Raw genomic sequence first — 27,724 nt, forward strand, 5'->3', positions numbered from 1 at the left:
TTCGATCCCGGGTCTGGTCAAGTGGGATTTGTGGTGGACAAAGTGGTGCTGGGGCAGGTTTTCTCTGAGTACTTCGGTTTCCCCTGCCAATCTTCATTCTACCAATTGCTCCACAATCACCCTCACCTATCATCTGTGGCTGGTACAATAGGCCAGAAGTGGCCTCAGTACAAGGGACTTAGTCCCACCCCAATAGCAATAAAAAAAGCCAAGCAGTTAACCAGAAGTCATTGTTTTTTTAATTTTTCAATTTACCTAATCCTTCCAGCCGCACTATGGCCCCGGGGTCAACTCATCCTTTAACAGAAATGAACACCAGGGATCTTCCAGGGGGTAAAGGGCGGCCGGCGCGTAAAGCTGACAATCTCACCGCCATCTGTGAGCCGATTGTCTAGAGAAGGTGTGGGAGCCTCGACGTATCACAACCCTGTGGGTCTTCACAGCCTGTTACATGGATAACTTTTTAATATCTGTTTATTCAGAGAATTATACAGAACTCATAAACACACTATATAGATGAAACACATTTCAATATTAAAACTTTAAAAGGACAGTGTTTACTCGTGGTACCACGTCTTTCAACACCAAACGTACCTCTGCATTTTACTGACATAATGCATTAAGGAGATATTAGGTTTCCATAACAACAGCGACCCATCTGTATTTAAGCGTAACGTTTTCCTGTGAAGTAGAAACTGAATATAAAGTAAAAAAGTAAAGCTATCCCTGTACCAGGCCGTGAAGGTCCATAGGGCTCTGAGACGTTTAGGGTCCCACATTATCTAGACAATCGGCTCAAAAATGGCGGTAAAGTTGTCAGCGTTACGCGCCGGCCGCGCTTTACTCCCCAGGAAAATTATTTAATTAATTCCTGGTACTCATTTCNGAAATCCGTGTTTCAAGCTATTAAATGAGATGTTACATATATATAGGAGTAATTACGAGTGTAGTTTGAAGGGTTAACCTGTGGACTCCTTGTAACGTACAGTGTCTCTTGATTGTTTTGCAGACTGTGGCCCACTTACGCAAGTGCCCACAACAACCTGGGAACTCTGATGAGTGGAACTGACGAGGCGGAGAGCCACTTCCTAGCCGCCATCCGGTACTCTCCTAACCACGTGAATGCGCACTACAACCTGGGACAAGTGTACCGGTGAGTGTGTACTCCATTTCACAAGCTTTTTAATATACCTCTTATCCTCACACATTAGTACAATGCTGTAAATCCAGTGTGCTTAGCGATTGATTTACAGTAAACTCTTGCTAATCCGGGCATAGTTAATCAGGATCGAAAAATGAAAAATTCTGTTCATATTTGAGTACACACTTTAAAAGACACATGGCATTTAGGAGCAAGACGGATTAGAGCAAGAGGATTTTCAGACTGTATTGAGGGCAGCTGGAGGGACTGAAACTACGCAAGATTGGCTTCAGCTGATGAAGGAGACCATAGATTTCAGCTACTGACAGAGGAAGTATCTTTTGCTTCATTAATCTCGATGATATTTCCCCCCAGTTAATCCGGATTAGTGAGGATTTAGTATATTTAGGAAATCCCTGGGCACACAGATTCAGTTTCAAAGAAATAAGCACGGACCATTATATACGGTAGTTCAATCGTTTACGTAGTGATATATTCACACTTTTAAGTGCAGGATCATGCAATAAACAGCTCAAGAATGTCACAGTTTAGGAGGCTCATGTTCCCGTCTCAAACACAGTTGAGGAATATTAAAGAATTTCAGATTTTATATTTTCATTTCCTATAAAACTTTTAATATAATTATTTCTACAATAATAATTTTCAAATATTTATGTGAAAATAATATTACATTGTTAATTAGAATAACGTAGTCGGTATAGCGACTAGCTATGGGCTGGAAGGCCAAGAGGTTGGAGTTCGCATCCCGGTAGGGTCAAGAATTTTCTCTTCTCCACGTCATCCAGATCGGCTCTGGGGTCCACCCAACTTCCTATTCAATGCGTGCCTGGAGCTCTTTACCCGGGGGTAAAGTGACCTGGGCGTGAAGCTGACTGCCGAGGTCAAGAAGATGTTGATCTATGCATCTACTCCCCCATACGCCTTTATGGCGTAGTGCTTAGTGAAGCACAGGATCGTTTTTACCTATTACGTAATATTACATTATTGATGTTAAATTATATATTTTAAGGAAGAACACTTGGTTTATTAGGTTTATTAGCCTTTGCTTATATTTGTCATAACTGTTTAAAAATAGTGCCCAGGACATGACTCTGGTACTGAGAGAGGTACTGGGGCGCCGCTTTGGGCCACTCTGCCCCGAATACAGCCTTTGGTGTATGCGATTTTCGCCCTGCTGAATCTGTGAGAGTGCCGAAGCCCCGCAGTAGTGTATGAGCACTCACTCGAAAGTTAACCCAGTCGTGATGTAGGGAGAAATTAAAGCTTTGGGATTTTACTTATGGAAGCTGCGAAATTGTTTTATATATTGTCACGTGATGAATGTGACTACAGAAGGAGTTTGGATTGCCGATCGGATTTATTGAACACTTACAGATTGTAACTACAAGTAACTATAGCGCTATCGGTAATTCATAAACTTAGCAGTTCACTACAGCACGCACTAAGTCTTCTCAGTCTGTTGTGTCCACATCAGTTGTTGTCTGGTAACGGCTTTCAACGCCGTAGATCCCTCAACTTCCGTGTTCACGCATTTAATGGCGGGCGACTGTCTCGCAACAAACTATACTGAGTCTGAGTCTTATGTTACGACCGACGATCAGTCGGCCAGTCTGTCTTGGAATGAAGCACCGATCTGGGGCTTACGACGACATTTTTATTATTGTCAAACTGTTGCAGGTTTGTTGATGTGGGGCTCTCTCTCTGACGAGAGGACGAGTCTGTTATTTACAATTGCTGCTGGCCCTTGCCAACGCAGTCATTCTCGGTTCCGAGTCCCATGGGACTTGTGACCATATTTTACTCTCTCAGAGTCGAAACTTCCCTTTTCGTCGCCTCCTACGATTCTCAGGGCTACGGTGGAGGTATTCGACCCCGCTCACATACTGTAGATTTGTCCTGCTTATAACACCTGCACGAACCCAATAGAAAACACCTCTGCTGACATTTTTTCTGTTGTTGCATCACGTAGCTACACGCGGACCGCATGGAGAAAACATCTTCGCAGTTAGCCCACTGGTGTGTGTGTGTGTGTGTGTTAGGAATCTGTTGCTGCCATTAGCTAGCAACGGCTGTTGTTTACAGAGTCATCGCTTGGTAACAGGTCTACATGCCACAGTCTGATATAGTGTAGTTGCGAATTTTGGGCTCATACATACAGATCTAGAATTTTAGAACTTCAGAGGACATAAAGTAGATGATTAAAGACGATTGCAAAGCGCCAAAGAACAATAAATGTTAACTTCTTACATATAGATTTTTAGTAGTTAATTTGGTTAAAATACCTCCATATTCTGGCACATATTCACAAGAAAAAATGAACATCTACCCCAGCGAGTTCATAAGGCATGAGTGTGTGTAAAATGTTGATATGAACTCCGTTAACGTGCAGAAGAAACCACGGGACATGTCGCGACGAAATGAGGACATCCAAGAAGACACGAGTAAGCATGCAGACATAGAAAAAGAAACTGACACGAAAATTTGTACATTTATGCCTCTTGACGTATGCGATGTGACGAAAGAAGACAGCACAGTGGCACACATAACATTATTCGCATCTTTTGCCTGCTAAGAAAGCACGAGAAATTATTCATTTTGGACACATCATGGCACTTGTACTAAGAATNTGTCGCGACGAAATGAGGACATCCAAGAAGACGCGAGTAAGCATGTAGACATAGAAAAAGAAACTGACACGAAAATTTGTACATTTATGCCTCTTGACGTATGCGATGTGACGAAAGAAGACAGCACAGTGGCACACATAACATTATTCGCATCTTTTGCCTGCTAAGAAAGCACGAGAAATTATTCATTTTGGACACATCATGGCACTTGTACTAAGAATTGCTGTTAGATGACAGACAATTCCCAATGTCTCTTTGTGCTTCAAATACAGAGTGAATCGTATAGAACCGGCCCGATGAATTTGCTAATAATTCCGCAGGTGATGCATATAACCGCTCACAATTACGACATAATAATCCGTGGACCGTGCTGAGTCGAATGGTGTGCGCATGATCCGGCAAGTGGCAGCCCTTATGCTGCAAGGTCAAGGACAATGCCGAAACGTGTCTGCAGTGCGCAGGCGACAGTCATGGAGTGCACTGTTGAACAGCGAGTGTTTCTAATGCTTACTTGAAAACGGCGAATATTAATTCGTAATGATATTTGTGGACCAGATGAAGTATCTTTGCTGCTGTGTGTAAAGAACAGAACGCGTGGCTCTAACCTCAGAAGTCAAGACAAAGTAACTGCTTATTTCAGATAGATTCTTGGAGTCAAAATTTAGTCAAATCGAGACTTCTTAAATTCTGTAGTCCAGTGGGTAGCAACTCTGATTCGTATTCCGGAGTTCCGAGTTCAGACACCGGCTTTACAGACTAAGGTTTCCCATTCATTTTTTTGCTCTCTGGGGTTTACACCATCTTCCCAATTCATTGTTCATTAGAAAATATAATAAGTTTAATTTTAGCGGCGGTCAAGCATACGATCGTTCAAGTGACTAGGTAGCCGTTGTGACAGGAGCTACTTGAATTGGGGCATGATCTGTTATGCCAAGCTTTATATATATTATACAGTACATATGTACATATATACTAGAGTTGCATGTAAAACTGTAAATAGCAAGTGTCCGTAAGGAAACTGACTCTTGACAGTTGTAGAATGCCGACATGTAACTGTAGATCCTAAGGGATCCTGACAGTGGCGTATTACACTCAGAATTACTGAGTTCTTGGACTTTGTCCATCATCCGGTATTCTAGAAAACAGAAAACATGGCGTTTCGGAAAATGGATCTGTTTCCGTCCTCAAGTGAGATGGGGAGAAGGGACCAAATCAGTTGGGTCCCTTAGAAGAGCTCTTTCTAAAATTCTGACCCATATGTAAAATTTAAAATATAGATGACATGTACTACTGATTTTGACCTCGGTAAATATGACTGCGCTGGCGAGGGCCAGGAACGATTGTAAATAATAGACCCGTCCTCTCGTCAGAGAGGGCGCCACAGATGAACGAACCCTCAATTGTCTAACAGTAATAAAAATCTGGTATTGGGCCACAGATAGGAGCTTAAGACCAAGACAGACTGGCCAACTGACAGTCAGTCGTAATATAATTTTGACTTTGACTTATTCATTTATATCGGACGATAATCCTGTTGTTCGATGCTACATAAGCCTAATCTGATCTATTGAAATCGTTATTAAATGGGCCACACATAAATAAATAAACCAATCAGATCTAGCCGTAGGCTTATAATATGTGATGTATAATGTTGGTGTGGGATTTCGCACAACATAAAACTGCCATTGAGAATATCTGAATTCAATTCACGAGCCTTAAAATTGCGGACTAGAATTCGGTTAATTTACTATATACTAATTGGCAGAAGGCTTTCAGCTCTGCTGTGTTACATACTTCGCCTTCATCAGATCCACGGGTTTGGTCAGGTTTCATCAAGCAATTTGTGGATCACTACATATAATTGGTTCATTTTCATTCTATGTTGGTTCTATTCCAGCAGCCTTTTCGTGTTACTCTAATCGCTTCAGAATTACCCAATAACACAACTGAAACGGTTCTGAATTTGCAGTATAATTTAGCGATGCAGCGTAGATGCTTTGCTTATGAAAATTCATATTTGATAGTAAAAATAGGACATGGTATTCTATTAGCATCATCACGTGTATGGGGGTATCACTATCTATGGGGTTTTATATTTGATACTGGATTTATTGACCACCTGAAGGTCGTAACTATAAATAACTATAACACTATCTCTATTATCACATTTTACAAATCACTGCACTCTATCTTCTCCAGTCTGCAATATCTTCACTAGACGTTTCCTGGTAACGGATTTTAACAGTAAAGATTCTTCTGCTTTACTCGCTCAAGTTCTTTTCATTTAATCCTGTACAGAACTAACTTTGTGGCCCCAATTATCTTCTTTATAACTCCTCGGCACGTACCGAGTAGAAAACACCGTTTCCAAGATTACCTATATTGTTGCGCATTGATTCGTTGCTGTGGGGACGTGTTACCGAAACGTTGCCTAGAAAGGGTTCTGGTATATTTGCTTATCTCGCGGTCGTCGCATAGCAACGACTCTACATGCTACATTAATTTTGAATTTTGAGGTTCCCACAGCAGTGGTTATGAAGAGTAACTCATTTAATCAGCGCATTGTTTTTATAATTCAGGAGGATATGGGTTCGAGTGTAAGGTGAAGACAAAGGAAACTGTGTCGCTGTACTTAACTAATTAAGCACTACGCCACGAATACGTGTGGGGGAGTGGATATATAGATAAACGTGTTCTTAACCTCGGCACTAGCTGGAGGTTAGTGGTCAACATCAAGCCTAAGGGAACGATCCCGCGGTACCCATTGAATAAGAGGCTGGGTAGACCCCAGGGCCGGTCTTGACACTGCTGAGAAGAGAAAATGTCTTATTCATACCAGGAATCGAACCCCCGACGTTCAGCCCATCGCTATACTGGCTCGGGCGTAGAAGCCAAGTGTTGTTGAGTGGATGTATTCGGTCACGTAAATGTCCCTCTACCGGACATACCTGTTGAGTGTAGACTCTGTACTACTACAATACGTTTAATGGTGTCCTCCCTGGTACGTGTTGATTGAATTTAATTTAATCCTTAACAAATTATATATAAATTCAGAGATGCATATAAATTCGAAAATAACGCATTAAAAACCAATGTGCATGTAAGGTTTCAAGTTTTCACGGCAGTAACTATGAAGAATGTCGTCTTCTGGGATGTGACGCCGTGTATATCTTGTGTAAACCGACGTTTCGGAGGAACTTATCGTAGTATGTAGCTACTTGCCCACGCTGGTTCCTCGCTCGCGGATTTTTTCTACCCTGAAAATGGAAGCGATAAGTTCTTCTGAAACGTCGGTTCACACAAGATCTACACGGCGCCACATCCCCGCATACGGCATTCTTTAACAACGTACATGTTTCGTTTTTTATCCCTTGCTGATAGCTGTTTTCACAAAATGTATACAACGTTTTGTACACATGGTGTTTCCTTCTTGACGCTGACTTCTGACATTATATTACCACATCAGAGGCTGTAGAAGCCTAGACTGAAAACTTTTGATTATGTATAGACTACTTCGTTACTGTAAAGTTGAAGGCGCCGAGTACAAAGCATTGCTGTCGGCCACCCGCATAACCAGCATCAGCAGTTGCCTGTGAAAGCCGTAGTCACATGCGGAAACAAAGTTAATAGTGCAGAATCGCTTACTGCTTGGCTGGGTTAATTAGTGTTCGGTACACTGTGTAGTTCGCTACATTGACGCAGTGTTTGCTTAGTCTTGCTAATATATTGTTATAGAGTCTAACTGAATCTGGTTCTAAATCACGTGACATAATCGCATTTAAACGTGGTTTAGGCTATACCATCCACTTCACTAACCACGGAGCGTCATACGTTCTGTAAGGAACCTTACCGATGAAAAGTGCTGTGAAATCGTGATTAACAGACGCTATATAATTTTTGTACCGATAACGTCGTTAAACAGCCAGTTAGGAGAAAAAGTGTTTCTTTTTAATTTTACATCGTCCCGGGTTCGATTCCCGGCGCTACCAGATTCTTTTCTGAGAAGTAGTGGGTCTGGAACGGGGTCCACGCAGCCTTGTGATGATAATTGAGGAGCTACTTAAATGGAAAAGTAGCGGTTCCGGTCTAGAACACCGAAATTAACGGCCTTGGAGATCCGTTATGCTAACCACGCGACATCCTCTGTCCGCAAAAGTTGGTACTAACTTCGCCGACAAGCGGCGGTCGCTCGGTCGGTATAGTTCGCTTGCGGACTAGAATCAAGGAGTTTGTTTTTTTGTTTTGTGTGAATGACGAAAGTTTGTTGAAAATGGATCCTGCTGACTTGTTAATGATGACGTGACTGTGTCACTAACTGAAGCTAAACTTCCGTCCATACTCGTGTAGCACATGGAGTATGTCTGAGCCAACATTAAGATAGCCTCCATGTGTTCATTGTAAACTCTGGAAAGCCAATAAGATTTAATACGGGTAGGTTACTTAAAGAAAAGTAGCCGCAGCGGCCGAAATATTTCGACTTAAAAGAGCATTTTAGAACTTACTGTAGGGTAGAGGCTGGAAAGCTATGTAAGTTCTGCTGTCACCGTGCAGTCTGATAGGGACCTGCAACAGAACGTCACTTTTCTTTGACAGTCAGAAATTGGGGATCCCTGAAACTTATGTATTATTTTATGTGGTCTCGGTGTCACAAGGTGTTGAGAACCAATGAACTGACTGACTGATTAATTTCAGGGAACAGGGTCCTTTTGAAACGGTAATAGCATCAGATCTCTTCCAGCAATTTATCGATTAGTATGGAATATTATGACTCATTGCCTTGTTCACAAGAGCTCCATACTGGTCTCTCTCCTAAGCCAGATTAATCCAGTCCATAACACACTGTTTCTTTATAGAGTTTAATATTATCCCATCATCAACGCCAAAGTTCCTTCTTTTGTTAAAACTTTCCGACTAAAATGTGTATTAATTTCTCTTCTCTCAAGAAAATTGTCACATTCTATACTTTTAAATATTAAAATAGTAATTAATATATGTAAACCAAAGTATGGGCATGTACTGTCTTCGCTCGCATGGAAACCGGGATCGTGGGTTCGAATCCCACTCAGGGCATGGATGTTTAGTTTGTGTGTGCGTTTTTCTGTGTTTGTGTACAGGTAGAGGCCTTGCGACGAGCTGATCACCCGCCCAAGGAGTCCTACCGAATGTGTAAGATCTAGAAAAACCGAAGTGAACGGAGAAGTTCATGGAGGTAGGCCTAGGCCCACTGGGGCTGTAGTGCCAAGGAAAACAAAAACAAAAAAAGCAACCAAAGTATGATCATTAGCGCGGTCTCGTAGCTTCCAATGCTTGAGCTTGAAGAAGAAGAAGAAGAAGAAGAAGAAGCTGCGCGAAATTATATACATTTTGTGCCGCTGCTTTCATATTGAAAACTTCATAACCACAACCTGTAAGTTTATTGTAAATTTCATCCTATATAATAATGAAACAGGTAAAATATAGATTTAATGGCGAATCTGTGCTCTAACAAGCCCTCTTAATGACGTCCTGCTCCCTGAGGCAAGAGTTCTGTAACATGGCGACAGCCGCAAAATACTGCCTCTGGACTTGGTGCGGCAGTAGGTTCGCTCATGAACCCAGCTTGTCGGTGAAACTGAACCACATCGCTGCTTCGAGCTATTTGTACTACTACTACAAAAAAAGAGGATCAAATCCTTTTACGGAAATTCAGCTTTTCCTAATCTATTTCAGTTACTACCTACTCACAGAATGCTTGCTGAAGGATGTCAGCGTCATGTTTTCTGAATTATGTGTGTGAACTTCCTCTCTCTGTTTACATGAACCAACAACCGACAACGAAATGAGTCTCTTCTGTATTCTGATGGGGTACAATAAAACCTCAGACAGGTCATCTCTCGTACATTTGCTCTCTATCCGTTTCTTTCTTTCCTCTGCTTCCCATATTTCCCTCTGTTGATTTAGTTCTCTTCCTCTATATATTTTCTTTCGTTTCTCCCCGTGTAACCTAAGAGCTGGGATAGCTCCGTCGGTAAAGCGACTGGTTACTGGATTTCGAGTCCCGATAGGGGCAAGAATTTTCTCTTTCCATACGGTCCAGACCGATTCTGGAGCCAACCCAGCATCCTATTGAATGGGTATCGGGGGTAAAGCGGCCGGGCCGTGAAGCTCACCACACATCTCCAACTAGTGCCGAGGTCACGAAAACGTGGACCTATACATCCACTCCCCCATACGCCTACATGGCGTAGAGCTTAATTAGTTAAGCACAGGGACAGCTTTACCTTTACCTTCTCTAACTCCTGTCGTATACTTTAAGATACTGTCAGTAAGTATATTATATGGTGTCGATTGGTAGGATGACAGATTAATGATGAATTGTGAAGTATCTGGAAGGAAACGGTCGTGGTGTAATGATCCGACATTTTCCTGAAGGAACTTAGGAGGAACATGAGAAACCTTAGTAAAGCCAGTGTCGCTGCCGAGATTCGAACCAGAACCTTCCGAATTGAGGCATAGATCGTTACCGCTACACTAACAAGTTCCGTTTGTTGCTTGAATTTTTTTTGTATATTTCATTTTTTTATTTTACGCATTTATCTTGTATTACTTGCTTTTTCAAACTATTAAAATTGACATTGCGTAATTATCTTGTACACTTTGACTGTCGAAAGAGAGAAACCACGGTAGTTCGTCTCTTTCATGCTCCTTATCTTTATCTTATTTAGTCCTTTTATTCTCTGTTCGTTTTTCCTTTTTTTATTGGCTTTTATCACTTTAGCTATTTAATTTCCTTTATCTCTAGTTTATTGATCACACGGTAGCATAGTTAGTTGAGGCACTATGCTAGAAAGAGGAAGGTCGCGGGATCGAACCCCCATGAGGTGGATTTTTTTTTCAATTTACCTGATCCTTCCAGCCGCACTATGGCCCTGGGGTCGACTCAGCCTCTAACAGAAATGAGTACCAGGAATATTCTTGGGGGTAAAGGGCGGCCGGCCTGTAGGGCTGACAAACTTGCCGCCATCTATGAGCCGATTGTCTAGAAAATGTGGGAACTTCAACATCTCACAATCCTATGGGCCTCTTCCTCTTCCGTTCTTTTCCTCTCTATATGTATACGGATGTCCGAATATATTTGCCTTCTACAAAATTTTTTCGTATTACAGTTATTTTGCAATTGTTTTCATCCTATTTACTTGAATCACACGTAATTACCAACGAAATCAGGTTGGTTATTGAAATCCTGGATGTTTCCCATGGAACATAATCATAATTATGTCCATGGAGAATCGAAACTTGTGAATGAATACTCGTTGATGTATACCCATTGCTAGGCAACGTGTTGGTAAACGAGTTCCCGCGAAGACAAATTCTTGGTAAACAGTCCGTTGCAAGGTTACGCAACAGTAGAGGCTGTGTTTTCTATCTCGTCCACGTCAAGAGACAGTAGAACAACTATGTTATGCAGTCCGTTTCTAAGCAACGGAACTGTAAACACGTCTAAAACAATATATGTTTACCTTGGGTTCTGTGCAAAGTGCTTATAGGAGAAGTGAATTCAGATGCAAGTTCAGTTCAGTGCAGTTACAATGCGTAGCTAGTTATAGCCGAGAGCCCGAAGCCACCGTTGAAAGGAGCTGTGAGGATCCAACTGTGAAGTGTTAATGGACGTTGAAGACTTTATGTGTGCTGTAGTGCCGTGATCTGAAGCGCTAGTTTCTGTGTTGAGATCCGTTGCTAGGAGAGGACTAGTGTGTGTGAATTATAAAGTGTGGAAACAGCGATAAGGCTGTACTAATTATAATGAAGAGCGAGCGAATGTAACAGAAGTGCTAATAAATCCAATCATCCCAAATAGAACCGGACATTATCGTCGCGCGTACTACACTACACGTGACAATATATTTAAACTGCCACAGCCAATAAGAAAACAGTCTTCTGGGATGTGGCACCGTGTAGATGTGGTGTTAGCCGACTTTTCGGTGGAACGTATCGCCTCCGTCTTCAGGGTAGAAGGAAAAATAAGAAATTGGCAAGCGAAGAGACCGTGAGAACCGGTACAAGTAGACTGAGTCTGCGATACGTTCCTCCGAAAAGTCGGCTAACACCACATCTACACGGTGCCACATCCCAGAAGACTGCTTTCTTCATAGTAACCGCCGTGAAAACCTCAAATTTTACACAGTCAATAAGTTCGTGGAATGACCGCAAAGCTTCGCACGGAAATTTACTGCCAATATGTTTCAGCAATGTTTTCGACAGCTATATCAACCTTGGCAGACTTGCATAGCGGCCAACGGCAACTATTTTGAGGGCCGATGTGGATCTGTGTAAGTGTATGTGAATACCTTGTAATATGATGCGGTAAAACCACATTCCATGAACTTAATGACTCTACCACGTATATCAAACGGTTACTGCACAGAGTTCTCAGAAAACTGATCGTTCCGTTTTTCCCTTTATTAAATAAACTCTAGCCAGCTCAGGCTACCACTATTTGAAAAGTCCGGCATTTAAAGGTTAATAATAGGCATTTCCTGGTAACTGTGACCTAAATCATTCGGGACCTTGAGCTGTCGATTTAATGTGATCACGGTTCGAAACTGGTTTAGAATATCGACTTCTGTCTGCTTAATTTGAAAATTCAACTTAATGACACAGATCTTGAGGTACAGTCTATGAAATTTGAGATTATTGTGTGGGAGAAATTGGATTGTACTATTCTGGATTATAATAATATTTAGTATCGCATGTGGTTACGGAAGTCTGGAGCAGAGGCTGTTGTTTATGATCTGAGATCAGAAATATATTTACATTTCAAATAATTGTCTCTTGACAGCATTCGAACATTTGGTGTTTAATGTCAGTGTTTTTTTATTGCTAGTGGGGTGGGACCAAGTCCCTTGTACTGTGGCCAATTCTGGCCTATTGTACCAGCCCCAGATGATAGGTGAGGGTGATTGTGGAGCAATTGGTGGAATGAAGATTGGTAGGTGAAACCGAAGTACTCTGAGAAAACCTGCCCCAGTGCCACTTTGTCCACCACAAATCCCACTTGACCAGACCCGGGTTCGAACCCGGGCCGCCGCGGTGGGAAGCCATCGACTAACCGCTTGAGTTATGGCGCGGCCTAATGTCAGTGCTTATTTACATATGCGCTAAATAAGCTAGATGTTAGGGCCCTGCAATCTTAGGGGCCTCCAACACCGACAAGAAAAATCGCCGTTGGGGCAACACAACTTTCTCGTGTAGACCACGGAGCGTAACAAATGGCTGACTGCATCGCGTCACACTGGGATGGTGGGAACAGCACGCAGCAGCAGCTGCAGCAGTCGGAAACAAAATGGGAGCCAGATCACTCCGCGCTGTGCAGCTGTCTGACTGTTGCCTAGCAACAATTCCACATACACGGATACACATTTCATTGTGGGATTTCATGTTGTCACATCGGTTGTTTCGAATGGTTTCTGTCTTTTGTGATGTAACTCCAAATAGTCTGTTCGAAGACAACCGACGTTTCGGAGGAACATGTCTCCTCCATCATCAAGGTTGAAGAGTAAAGAAAACAAGAAACCACCGTGTAGCAGAACGCAAGCATAACTTAAACCGAAATGTCCATTGACTTTTCATCGGACTACACGGCGGTATAATCCACGAGATATAAATCTTAACATGTAAAGTTTCCCTCTGTGCGTAACTAATTAAGTACTGCGCCATGAAGACTTATAAGGGAGTAGATGTATATATCCACTTATTCTTGACCTTGACATTAGTTGGTGAGTGGTCAGCTTCACGTTCCGGCCGCTTTAACGCCAGGAGAGAGCCCCCGTACCTATTGAAGAAGAGTGTGTATGTCCCCAAGAACGGGTCTAGACGAATTGGAGAAAAGGAAATTCTTTCCCCTGCTGGGACTCGAGCTCCTACTGCCCAGCCCACAGCCAGTAGCTATATCGACGACGCTCTACCGACTGTTACTTTTCATATATTGCATTCTTATTTCTATGAAGGAAATGCAAGGGCTCCATCTTTATCATAGCAAAGAGCCTCGCGAATTCTTAATCATGCCCTGCTTAATTTCTAAGCAAATACGTACGTTGAAACTCATTACGAACTGCGACCATGGAATGTTTTAAAGAAAGAGGCAGTTAAAGAGGGAACGTCGGGAAACAAAAATGAAGCACGCTTAATTAATTTTTAAATATGAATTTCGCGGCCGGCTCGTAAGGCTGACAACCATACCGCCATCTGTGAACCGATTGTCTAAAGAAAATGTGGGTGCCTCGACGGCTCACAACCCTATGGGCCTTCACGGCCTGTCACAGGGACAGCTTTACGTTTTATCTCAGTTGGCGCTCCGTCTTAAGTCACAAAATGTCTCTGCCCGCTCAAACATTGGGATCGTGGGTTAGAATCCCATTAGAGGCATGGATGTCTGTCGGTGTTTATTCTGTGTTTGTGTTGTTCTGTGTAAGTAGCGGACTTGCGGCGGGCTGATCCCCCGTCTAAGGAGTTCTATCAACTGACTGCAAGATTCATAATTTCATATTTAATTCCGAATGGCATAGAGACTAGAGGGCTTAATCCGCCAAGGTAGGAGAAGGATAATCAATGAATAAGCCAATAAAGTAAGTTAATTTCTGAGGAAAGATACATCTGAGAGGTTCCTCTCCTGAGAGATCGAATAATGAATTTCAGACGCCACATTTCATGTTGCACAGTTCCCAAAAGTAGGGTAGTTCTGTTTCACGTAGGAACTGAATACAGAATTACCTGGTTACTGATGTGATTAACGTACATGATGTATTCACCGCACAGTGCTACTGGAAACAAACACGGAAATATAAACTGTCAGACGGGAAGATAAGCATGCAAATTGCAAACTGGTTGTATGAATGAATGGATAGATGGAGAGACTGACGAACGGGAAGCGGTGCATGAGACTTAGCTGCATAGATGGAGAACCGTAGATTGTCCAGTTGTTTATTTCATAGCGTTTTATTCACTACGAAATTTGTACTGAAATATATTCAACGGCTCTGCCTCCATCTCAAAGAGTGTAAAATGACATGACATGGAGAGATATGGATAGATGCAGTAGTTACTGCATTTACATTTACTGACGATTCTGAACTAATAAACAAACAAACAAACTCCGTGGTTTGAATCCGCAAGCGAGCTATACCGACCGAGCGACCGCCGCTTGTCGGTGAAGTTAATGCCAACTTTAGCGGATAGAGGGTGTCGCATGGTCAGCGTGACGAATCTCCACGGCGGTTAATCTCGTGTTTCTAGACCGGAGCCGCTATTTCCTTGAAATAGCTCCTCAATTATCCTCACGAGGCTGAGTGGACTCCGTTCCAGACCCAGTATTTCTCAGAAAATCTGGTAGCGCCGGGAATCGAACCCAGACCTCTGGATATGTAGCCAGGAACTCTGACCACTACACCACAGAGACGGTCCACTGAATTAATAGAAGTCATATATTCGACATGCTTAACAGAGCTGATAATAATGGAGGGCTTGCCGTCACACAAACAGACGTTTGTTTATTTGTCAGCTCACAACAGGTTTCGACCTAGGTAGGCCATCATCAGCTAAATCCTGAGGCAATACACAATGATGGAGTCACCACATCACCACATCACAACAGAGAATTGCTCTACGGGTTTCCTTGTTCACTCCGGCCCACCTCAAACAGTAGAAAACAAAATGGCTACTATAAGCAATCCACCACCACAAAGAAAATAAACACAGACGCTGCATAACAGCCTGAAGATCCGACACCAGCTGGCCTGCTTCAAAACATCTGAAGTACGTCTCATAGGGACTACCTCTTCGCATTGTTTCAGTATACATTTTTTTTAAATCTTAATTTAAAATCTATTGTATATAGAACATTTTGTCAGGTACGACCCAATTTTAACTAGTAAAAATTGTTATTGTAGCAATATAGTTTATATGTTAGTGTTGATTAGATTTTACAGTCTCATGTGCAACACTAAGTTCTGTAAAATTTATTAAACAGTTATTCATTTTAGAAGTTTATCACTACATATTTCTGCCTCTGTGGTCATCATCAGTGTTGAGAATTATGGACGAGGGAACTGCTGTCTTCTGTCTTTGCTTATGTTGTTAATACATGGGTTACCTAGACACGCATGTGTGTCTATAACACTTTGGTCACCAAATAATTTTAGCATCTGATGATGACCACATTGGTCCAAACATGTAGTGGAAAATTTTTAAGTTAATAATTTTTAATAAATTTTATAAAACATATTGTTGTGCGACAGACTGTGAAAATAATTGATACTATGTGTAAAGTGCAACAGGACGCTACAATATATTTTCAGTTTATATGTTATTTGTCACCATTTGTTTCTTTACTCAAAAATCACTTGATGATGGGCCTATATAGGTAGAAACACTTCTACAATATTTTGAATTGTTTCATTTTGGTCCGTTACACTATTATACACAAAATCAATACAAAATCCGTCAAGTGTAACAATGTTTTTTTAGGTGACCTAAAAAACATTGTTACACTTGACGGATTTTGTATTGATTTTGTGACTTCTACAATACATTCTCAGTTTATATGCTGTTTGTCATCATTTGTTTATTTCCTCAACAATGACCTGATGATGCACCAATAAAGGTAGAAACACTTTGTGAATTGATAAATAAAAAAGCATTTATTTGTGTGACGACAATCTTTCTATTATTTGTGAGCACCTCGAACAAGATGCAACACTACAAGAACAGACACAACTGATCGATAGCATATACGTACATTTCTAGGCTGAAAACCAGAGTGACTTAGCAGACAGCATTCTTCTTCCTAGTTGTTGGCGTAACATGTAATAGAAAATTGAAAATGGAGGCTGTACGTTCTCCGAAACGTCAGCGAACTTCCACCGGACTATCCAGCATCATATCCGAGAAGAGAGAACTCCTTATGTAATAACATGTTTGTCAGTGTGGCCACAACCAAGAACTGGAGAGTGCAGTTGAATGAACCCCCAAAATGTGCAGATCAAATATAACGTAGACAGTGTCAAACATAAAGCTGAAAATGGTTTAAATTTCTTTTTGCAAGAAATTAATTGTACTGCCGGAATACACATAAATGTGTGTTTTATATACAAATGGATTTCTTTTTACAGAACATCTACCTTGCAGTTCTACACTGTCAATATGAACTTTATAGAGCGCCTTGCGACCCTGTGGGGACATATTTGTTCACAAGAAGTAATGAAAACATTTGGAATAAAATGTAAGCAAAAACCTGGAATGAAATATGAGCCTGAAAGATTGTAATAAAAAGGTAATTTATTTTTTGTTGGAGCAACCTGGTGCTTCCGTATTTGTTCAACACTTGCAACGGTTCATTTATGCGCTACTACATAGGACGATAATCCTCGGGTGTGTCGTAGTTCCCCTGAATTTATATAAATATAATTATATTGTGCTGACCGAAATGTTACAGTCGTTAGGATCATTGGTTATAGAAGATACAAGGGTTATGGAATATGCAAAACAACTCACTATATAAAGAATTCTGTCTTCTGGGATATAACGCCGTGTAGTCCGTTGAAAATCAACCGATGTTTCATATGAACATGTCTCCTCCATCTTCAGTGTCGAAGCATAAGCCGAAGCAAGAAACCAGCGTGAAAGAAGGTGACAAGCAGAGTGCGCTTTCAGCGGATCACACAGCGATATATCCTAGAGGATAGAAATTTTCATAACCACCGTTGTGAGAACCTCAAATCCTACACCCGTGTGGAGACGCGTCGAATACCTCCACCTTAGCCCTACGAAGCGTAGGTGGCGACGAAAAGCGAAACCGGTGCCTCACTGGGCACACTGGGCCACACTGTTCCTGGGGTATATAAATACGTGGACCTGGCCCTCCAGGTTAAAAGAGCTTCGAATCTGAGACAGGAAAATGTGGCCAAGGGTCCCGCTGGACTCGGACATGAGAATGACTGCGCTGGCGAGAACCAGCAGGAATTTGTAAACGATTGACTCATCCTCTCGTCAGAGAGAATGTTACATAAGGACTACAACTGTAAGGTTTCAATTGGAAAATAGAATTACTTGTGAGTCTCAAGGGGCTTGTCGCAGAGATGAGCTGATCGGCGGTAAACGGCCAGCCCTAAAGTAACTCTGACTCTGACTCTGACCCTGACTCTGACTCTGACTCTGTCTCAGATCCTACAACTCAATGTATTACTCATACTGAAACTTGGAGAAAACTCGTAAGTCTTACGGTAACATTACAGTTCATCATCCTGTTGCAATGGTTAGCCAGTTTTTTCGCAAGGGACAATCATGGAGGTGCAAACTCTTGCGTTCTTAGACTGGTTGCAATTTACATATAATTTTATCCAAGTTTTAACAACATTTGATAATAATGAACTAAAAACAGGACAGTGCAGCAGGTGCAAGTATAATACATGACAACGTAATACACCAGAGGCACGCGGTAGCGTAGTTGGTTCAGACAGTATGCTACAAGCCGGAAGGTCGCGGGCTCGATTCCCGATGAGGTTATTGGATTTTTCTATTGACCCAATCCTTCCAGCCGCACAATGGCCCTGGGGACGATTCAACCTCTAACAGAAATGAGTACCAGGAATCTTCCTTGGGGGGGGGGTAAAGGGCGGCCGGCGCGTGAGTTTGGCATACTTACAACCATCTGTGAGCTGATTGTCTACAAAATGTGGAAGCCTTGACCTCTCACAACTCTATGGGTCTCCACGGCCTGTTGCAGGGATAGTTTTACCTTGTTTTTACGTAGCACATCAACAGTCTACGACCGCGACAAAAAGTTGCACCTCCAAGACTTTCCCGGTGACAATCTTTGAATTCTGGGGACGTAGTTTGGCGATTGAAGTCACTGGTTGTAATAATTGATCTAAACATCTCTGAGGGTTTATCTTCTTCAGATATTTTCGTTGTTTCTTCAATATTTGGAAGTTACTTAAATTTTTCTCGAGACTATTGTAACCAAAATCTCCATACAGGGATTCTGTTGAACACAGAAATGGAGTGACCTGAGTTTCCGCTGTTACCCGGCTGAAATCCACAGTTTTCATTGCATTGATCCGTCATGCAAGATTTGACACGGACGTGTGAAAATGCACCTGCATATGCGAGCGCTTGTGCACTCATGGTCACTTGATTGCATATGGCAGTTTTGACTGGTACCACAACATTACCACAGAGCATCACGCGCTTCGTTGCATCAGAGGTTACCTCTAACTGAAATCAGGAGCACCAGAAATTGCTCCCGCAATTAGAGGCTGTCCTTACTCTCGATCCTTCCAGCTTTTCCCCTTAATAACACCCTCTCCACTAACAACCCTCGTATCCCACTCGTCATCCCTAAATACACAAGCACATCTCATCATTAAATACTAGAGACTCTTCGGCGTTGTTCTTAACTACACTGTTCATTGCAATCCTGTATACCTATCCTGAAAATATTGTTGCTGTTTAGAGGAACACATTCTGTTGCTTTTGGTCTGTCTGATGCCGTCAGATCTAAAATATTTTAAGTGTGAATATACGGCCACAAATTCAACTTGGATTGCTTAATCTTGGGTAGGGAAAATATTATTAAAATTGATCGTAGTGAAGAATTTCAAACAATTTGAGTGGTTTTGGCTCAGCCTAGAATCCATTTGCGGCTGTTCTATCAGTAAGTTCTAAGAGCCGTTTTATTATCGTTATTATTATTATTGGAGCACGCGGTAAAGTAGTTGGTTGAGGCACTGTGCTACAAGCCGGAAGGTCGCGGGTTAGATTCCCGATAAGGTCTTTGGATTTTTCAATTTCAACCGCACTATGGCCCTGAGATCGACTCAGTCTCTAACAGAAATGAGTACCAGGAATCTTCCTGGAGGTAAAGGGCTGCCGGCGCGTAAGGCTGACAACTTCACCCCCATCTGCGAGCCGATTGCTTAAAAAATGTGGGAGCCTCAGCATCTCATAACCCAATGGGTCTCAACGGCCTGTTACGGGGATGGTTTTAATTTTCTTTATTATTACTATCATCATCATCATCATCATCATCATCATCTTAATCGTAGGAGGCCTGCTTGATATTTTAGTAAAATTCTCCATCGTAAGAGTTCATTGAAAAATGTTAAGCAATTTTCTAATTGGGCAGAACCAGCTACTGAGTATTCGTATAGTAGACAATCTAAGTATCGGAGAAATGTCCTGCCCAAATCTTCGGGATCAAAAGTACACGAAGTGAGACCAACTGTACTTGTGTGGTTTACTCTTTTATCGTTAAGATGGTGACAGTACATTCACGCGAAACATCGGCGAATTTCTATCGAATACATTGAATTACATCAAAGGAGAGAGTGCTCTCGACAGCCGTCGCCGTGAGGACCTCTCTAGTCATACATTCCAGCAGACTCCCAGAGTTTATGAAGTATGTTTAGTTGATATTACGTAAGTGAATGTGCAACACGACAATCAATATAATTCCACTCTAGGAAAGCCGGCGCGCGTGAAGGCAAGTTACAATACCACCACCGAATTCCTGCGAGCCGTAAGAGGCGACGAAAAGGGACCCTAGTGCCTGGGGGTGTAGCTATCACTTGAGACATAAATATGGAGACTTGGTCCTCCAGGTTGGGGGCTGGACGCAAGGCTGACGACTTTGCTCTGTCAATAAAATTTACTGTTGTGAAAACCAAATAAATGAAGACGGGATGGTCTTATTTCCAGCAGGAAAAGCTAATCTGATAGAGACTTCTGAGGAAGGCTGTGGCTCAAAAAGGGCTGTTTTGTCAATGATAATGATAATGATTCAAGCAAAGCCAGTTGAGTGCCTGTAGAAAGGGTTTGGATTTGTAATTGGATTTATTGACCTCTTGTAGAGCATAATTAAAATATCTATAGCGCTGACGATAATTCAAACACTCTGCAGTTCACTACACCAAGTACGAAATCATCTCAGTCTGCAGTATCTTAACCGGTTGTCGCCTGGTGATGGCTTCTAATGCTGTAGCTTCCTCAGCTTCCTTGTTCACATCCTGATTGGCCTGCGATTGCCTCACAACTATCTAAACTCTAGACTTGCCCTGCTTATAACACCTCGGCACTGACCGCACAGAAAACACGTCTCTTTTCAGTTCGTCTGTTGTGGCATCACGTAGCCACCGCTTGGACTGCGTAGAGATTACCGCTTCCCAGTTACTCTATTACGTGTTACGGATCTGTTGTCCAGCAACGGGCGTGTTTGCAGAGTCGTTCGCTAGCAACAGCTATATCTGTTAGCTTCACTGTTCATGCCTTGAACAAATATACCACAATACTTAAAATCTCTTAGTGATATGTCAGTATTATGTAACGCGTTGTGTTCTAAACGTCACTCATTACGTCATTCATACGTAATAATTGCGTTTTACATTTACGTTTTCTGAGTTTGTGTTTAATATAACGATAGTTCGTCCGTTCCGTCTGAACCTTATTGCAGGGTGATTGGTTGCCACTGTGATGGCAGACATTTCACACTATAACCGGATATATAACGCAAGCTACAACACGAAGTAACCGATGACAAGTTTCTTTTCCTGTTCTGTAGGCGCAACTTTTCTCACGTAAACATCAATCCAATTGCCTTTAGTGTCAATGCAGCACAAATAGATCGTATCCAGACGCGATAAATTCCGACTGCGGATTATTCATATTTTGAAGCATAACAACAGAAATTATTGTTTGTCTAAAACATGTTTGAAGTTACGTGATGCCTTGAGTACGCAAGGAAGAGTCCTTTGTTTAATAAAGGCCATTGTTAACGGTGCAGTATTCACATTCAAAAGTACCGTGTAGAGCTGAGCACCCCCGATAGACACAGAAGTCTACCAAAAGATATGCCACAAGAGACAGACAGAAGCCACAGATAATTTCGTATACAAACACTAATTACTCTGCCTTTACATATCATTGTCATTCAGTATTACTCTGTTCTTAAAAGTCAATGTTATTCTAACATTGATCTGTGGACAACTTTTAAATAATTTATGTGAAATTTTTATGACACATTTCAACCGTTAAACTTCTATTTTATTGAAGTAGTAAAAGCCAACAAGTATAACATATAGCTATTAAGAACTCTACTATGGTCGAGGCACTATGCTACAAGTAAGAAGATCGCGAGTTTGATTCCCGATGAGGTAATTCGATTTATTTTTAATTGACCTAATCCTCCCAGCCGCACTACGGCCCTGGGTTCGACTCAACCTCTAACATAGTTGAGTACAAGGAATCTTTCTCGGGGTAAAGGGCGCCTGGCACATAAGGTTGGTAACCTCACCGCCATCTGTGAAAAGATTGTCTAGGAAATGTGGGAGCCTCGACGTCTCACAACCCAATGTATCTCAACGAACTTTTTCAAGGATGGCTTTAGTTAGAACTGGGGTAGCTCAGTCGGTATAGTGTCAGGTTACTGGCAGCAGAGCCGGGGTTCAATTCGCGGCACAAGAAAGAGATTTTTCTCTATCCCGCATTGTTTATGCCGGCTCTAGGGTCCACCCAGCCTCCTATCAAATGGACACCGAAGGCTCTTTACTCGTAGGTGAAGCGACCGGGGCGTGAAGCTGACCACTCACCTCCAACTATTGCTGATGTCAAGAATGAGTTATACCTCCATTCCCCTTTATGCTTTCATGGTGTGGTGCTTAATTAATTAAGCCAGGGATAACTTTACTTTTGGCCTTTATTATTGTACTTGCTGTATCACCTCAGACAGCGACCACATCCCCGGCACACCGCACACCGTAGCAAGGGATGGACAGGCGACAAAGTGCTCATATAATGTGAATCATGTTCTGTGCGAAATGTGCGTGGAGAAAGCAACACAGCAGAAACCAGAATGTCTACACATTTCTCGGTTAATCCGCAATTCATACATGAGCAATAAAACGCATCACTATCAGTTACAAATATATTTAAATGTAAATATTAGTGATAGGGTTAATGTATACTAAACAATTTATTCTTTAACAGGTAAGGGTCTCATGAAGGCCCTAAAATACTGAAGCACGTAAGGAATATTTATCCTTATTTTGTCCGTTCCTCTTATACCCTACGCTGTCGAGGTTGTACTTTATTGTTATCATTTTACAGATGATGTGACTCCTTGGACTGGAGATCAGCTCGTCGCAAGGCCTCTACATAAACATAGGACAACACAGACGTAGAATAAACACATACACATACCAAACATTTATGCTTTGTGTGGCATTCGAGCCCACGATCCCGGCTTCCGAGCGAACTAAGACAGTACATGCCTTAGACCGCTCGGCTACCGTGACCGGTTGAGTCTATAATAAATAGATAACATAAAGTAACTGGCGCATATTTATTCAATAAGTAAAATTTCTAACTACACCCCGTGTGGATGCGGGGTCGAATACCTCCACCGTGACCCTGCGAGTCGTAGGAGGCGATGAAAAGTGAAGTCTCAAATCTGAGACAGTAAAATATGGTCGCGAGTCCCAAGGGACTCGGACCCGAGAAAGACCGCGCTGGCAAGGGCCAGCAGCATATACAAAAGACAGACCCGTCCTCTCGTCAGAGAGGGCGCCCAACAAAAATAAGACCTTAACTGTCAAATCGTAATTATTAATATCTGGTCATGAGCCCCAGATGGGGCTCGACACTAAGACTTACTGACTGACTGACTGACCGTCAGTGGCAAGTTGACTTTGACTTTGTAACTATTACGTGTTATAATTGATGAATTAATTACGCTATTATCAATTTATGTACGCCTAATGTAAACTTCCCTTCTTACGTTATATGTAATTGTCTTGACACTGTTCAGTGTGATCATAATTAACCGATACTTTTCGTTCATTAGAATGATCTACTGATTAAATAATTAGTTACACTAGATGGTACTTTAGAATCCAAAAGTCCTTTGTGCGCACTGGTATTTCCGATACTGTAAGTTTGGTTAAAATATATTTTTGAAGTAGATTGTCACGTATTTGGGATGTGCTGTTTCCACACTTTACATTACACTAGTGTCCGCAATCTATTACGGTCTCCACTAGCCGTTTCCTGGCAGTGGATTTTAAAACAGGAACTATAGCAGTCTCAATGAATTACACACTCGAAATATCACTCTACTACAGCACACACAAATTCTTCTCCTTACAGCCTCCTCTGCAGGACTTCCTGCCAACCATCAACTCCTCAACTCGACTTACCCTGCTCGTAACATTTCAGCATGAACCACATAGAAAACACCGTTTAAATTGTTACAGTTCAACAATACCTCAACATTTGCATGCTTATCCGTTACCGCGGAAACTCGTTTACCGAGCCATTGCCTAGCGATAGCTCGGTTATTATTGACGTGTTTACGGGCCGTTAACAAGTAAAGGCTGTTGTTCACATGGTCACCGCTCAGCAGCGGGTCTATACGTTACAATATTTTAAGTTTATAATGACTGCATGATGATAATGATGGTAGTGATGATGTAAGTTGAAGCATGCTTTAGACGGTGGATTGTCAGTCGCGCGGCAAGTTAAGAATTGCGCAGTTCATGTGGCTACTAATGGCATAGCGTTTATACGGAATTTTATGAAAACTTAGTCCGCTAGTTCAAAAGTGAAAAGCGGAGACATAGAATCCATGGAGATCTTTCTTATAAGCTTCACTTTACATATAATTAATATATACCTGAGGAAATAGTCATAGTGATTTGAGGGATTTTCACGTTTTGGGCACCCCTTGATCACGAAAACATGGTGTGTGTGTGTGTGTGTGTATATATATATATGAGAAACTGGCTCAACCCATAGCGTAGGCACTATACCGACTGAGCTATTACTGTTAGAGTGTAGACAGAGCGCAAGATTTATTTTTGACAAATATCCAACCAAATATTTCAAAAAGTGTGTTTTTAATGCATAGTACCGTCACCACCCCTGAGCATCGTGGTGATTTTCACCATTATCATTATCATCACAGGCGGAATATAACAGGATGCAGGTTATTAAAAATAACAGCGGCGCGAGGCGTATGAGGACGGTTGAACCTTGTTACAAGGGCTGAGGGAAATCGGGGGAGGGGGGGTCTGCTTTATTACATCCAGTAACGAAACGCAAAGCGCGGTAAGTCAGTCACACCACCAACACGATCCGGCATGAAATAGATATTTAGTTTGCTTTTTTATTAACTGACTTTCTTTCGAACAAGAATGGCTTATGAAGAGCACGGTAGTCTGGGGTTTTGACGCAGTGAAATTCGGAATGAGTCCACCGACGTTTCGGAGAACATCGTCATATTTAATGTCAAAAACTAAGCAAAGCAAAAAAAGGAACAAGAAGAAGCAAGCGGAAAACAGGGACTGTGATGACTTCATTCGAACCCAACAATGGCTTGTGTCTGAATTCTAATTTTAAGCAATGAAAATGGGTACAATTGGATCTAAAGACATGAACGAGAATAACTTATTAATGTCTAACTATCGAGAAAATTATGTTTTACCTTTTTAAAACAATCATCACTACTATTTTTACTAACATAAAATTGTCCCTGTGCTTAGCTAATTAAGCACTACGCCATGAGGCGTATGGAGGAGTGGATGTATAGAGCCATATTTTTTGTGCTACTCAATGTTTGTTAAAAATCTATTCCATGTTTCGACCTATATTGACCATTTTCAGGTGGTATAATATCTTAAACTTTAATTACTGAATTTTTATTGTTCTTTGTCTTATTGCAAACACGGAATTCAGTCTTCTGCATAGATTTTTCATGCTTTATTTTGTGACGTATTATTATTATTTATCCTGCATGGTCAGTCGGAAGAAAGCGTAAAGTATGGTAAGGCTTTTTTTCAGCCTTTTCCTGGCAACAGCTTCTAGATTCTTCAGCTTCACGCGCTCAGGTCCACTCTTCACAGCCTCCCGTTCAGAACTCAACTAAACCGACTTTTTCCTTTGCTTCATATAACATCTCGGCACGGACCAAGCAGAATCTTTCAGTTTCCATTGTTATAGTTCAACTGTTGCAAATTAAGAATCTGCTGCCTAGCAACGGGAACCTGTTAACCGAGCCGTTTCCCAGAAACAGTCGCTGTTTACAGAGTCATCACTTAGTAACAGATTTGTACGCCACAATATATGTATGGTGTGTATTTTCTATGCATGTTGCAGTTAACTGGTACATTTCATACACCGTAATCAGAATAATTAGCGTATTCGACGGAGCAAGTGGAGGTAACAAGCTTCATATACACAAAACCCTTTTCATTGCAACGTGTTTCATTGCCGAGCTAATAATATTACGTTTGTTAGGTTTAAAGTTTTCACAGCTGTGACTATGAGCAATGGTTTCCTAAGGTGTGGCGCTGTGTACCCCGATGGAATTATACCGAGATTTCATAGGTACATGCTGTATTTATCTTCATAGTCGAAAGAGTTAGTTGAACAAACAACCAGCAAGAAGCATATAGCAGCCATAGTAAGTTACCGGACTTTAGAAGGAATATTCTGCCTCGTCTCCAAGCTTGAAGTAAGCTGGATAAAGAGTGGGAGAGGGACAGAAAATAAGAAGATAAAAGGAGGAGGGGGCACTGCGTTTAAGGGGGATAGAAAACTGTTTCCGGCTTTGAAGGTTTCTATACATCGTCCTTGTAGGCGTACGTTTTGTGGGAGGGTAAAGCTTTAGGAAGTGAAAAAGGTAAAGGTTTAGATTGTGAACTATGTTCTGAGCAGAAGAGAGAAGTTGAGGAGGGAGAAAGGGAGAACAAGAATAGCAGAAGAGTAGATGAAAGTGAAAAATCATGGGAGAAGTTTGAGCCACTTCCGAGTGCAAGGGAGACCTAGAACGGATATTGGGAATGGAGACCGGAAACGGAGTCTTTGACAGAACAAGAGAACCATTTCCGGCTGTCGCACCTCTGTAGTCACATAAACTCTTCTTTTTCTTCAGCTTACTCGTCATCCCTGAAGATTGAGGCAGTATGTACCTCCAAAACGTCGATAAACTTCCACCAGATGTCACAGTAATATATCTGAAAAGATAATAATCTTCATTACGTACCTAACGCTACTAAGGTCCTTGGTATATTACCCGAATCGATTCTGCCTCATTAAGTCACTACAAAGGTAAGTCCTCTGCTTCTGTCTGTAGCTTCAGTCATGCAGTATGGCAGAGATAAGCAGGAATTGTATGGAAAATAAATTGGGCTGTGTTTACAGCATCTTAGTGAGTTCGAGTCCTTTCCATTACGCATTGATCGTCTCTTAAATCACTCATCTCTAAAGACGGATATTACATTTGAACAGGAATAACAGCAAAACGTTTATACCTATTCCACCTCGTTGCTCTTCCATTCAGGTCATAAAGTGAGCTAAATTCTGGACAAATACCAAACGTAATATGTAGTCACTAAGTAAACTGAATTAATCTTCTTCGAAATCCTGAAATCCTGTGGTTTTATAATCTACTACACTACCATCTCTTAATTAAAAATATAAACAAGAGTCAAGTTAATTTGATGCAGAACCTGCTGTATTTTACAGCGGTTAGCTCAGGATAAAAAGTATGTCTCAATTTGGTTTTGCATTTTTATGTGTTGAAGCAAAAACCGACACTCAATTTAATTTCATAATACAGTTAACCGTCGGAATGGACACAGGGTGATTATTTGTGGATATAAAAACCAGAATACGAGATTAACAGTCAAGCAAGTTGTTAAGAAGGAAACCATGAAAAAATGTTCAGTTCGTGACATTGTATCGGGCATGAACCTGTACCTGTGGGATATAGCAGTGGTGAGGTACTCACGGCGACGATTCTGAGTACTGGGATATAATGCACTGTAGCCTGGTTGAAATTTATCGGCGTTTCGGAGGAACGTACCGTCTCGATCATCACTGTCGAACTGTAAGCTAAACATGCAACTAA

General features: G+C 41.6%; 1 protein-coding gene across 4 annotated transcripts in view; it reads left to right on the forward strand.

The window, feature by feature from the left end:
* Positions 1-27,724, forward strand: part of LOC111874882 (protein O-mannosyl-transferase TMTC1) — a 339,223-nt gene that overhangs the window by 298,561 nt on the left and 12,938 nt on the right. For all 4 annotated transcript variants that reach the window (XM_033755644.1, XM_023870740.2, XM_033755642.1 and 1 more), the window contains one exon: positions 1,010-1,153. In XM_033755644.1, the coding sequence (XP_033611535.1) occupies positions 1,010-1,153 (144 nt within the window). The remainder of the gene's footprint in view (positions 1-1,009; positions 1,154-27,724) is intronic.

Source organism: Cryptotermes secundus, unplaced genomic scaffold (assembly GCF_002891405.2).
Source record: "Cryptotermes secundus unplaced genomic scaffold, Csec_1.0 scaffold160, whole genome shotgun sequence".
In the NCBI taxonomy this organism is placed as follows: Eukaryota; Metazoa; Arthropoda; class Insecta; order Blattodea; family Kalotermitidae; genus Cryptotermes; species Cryptotermes secundus.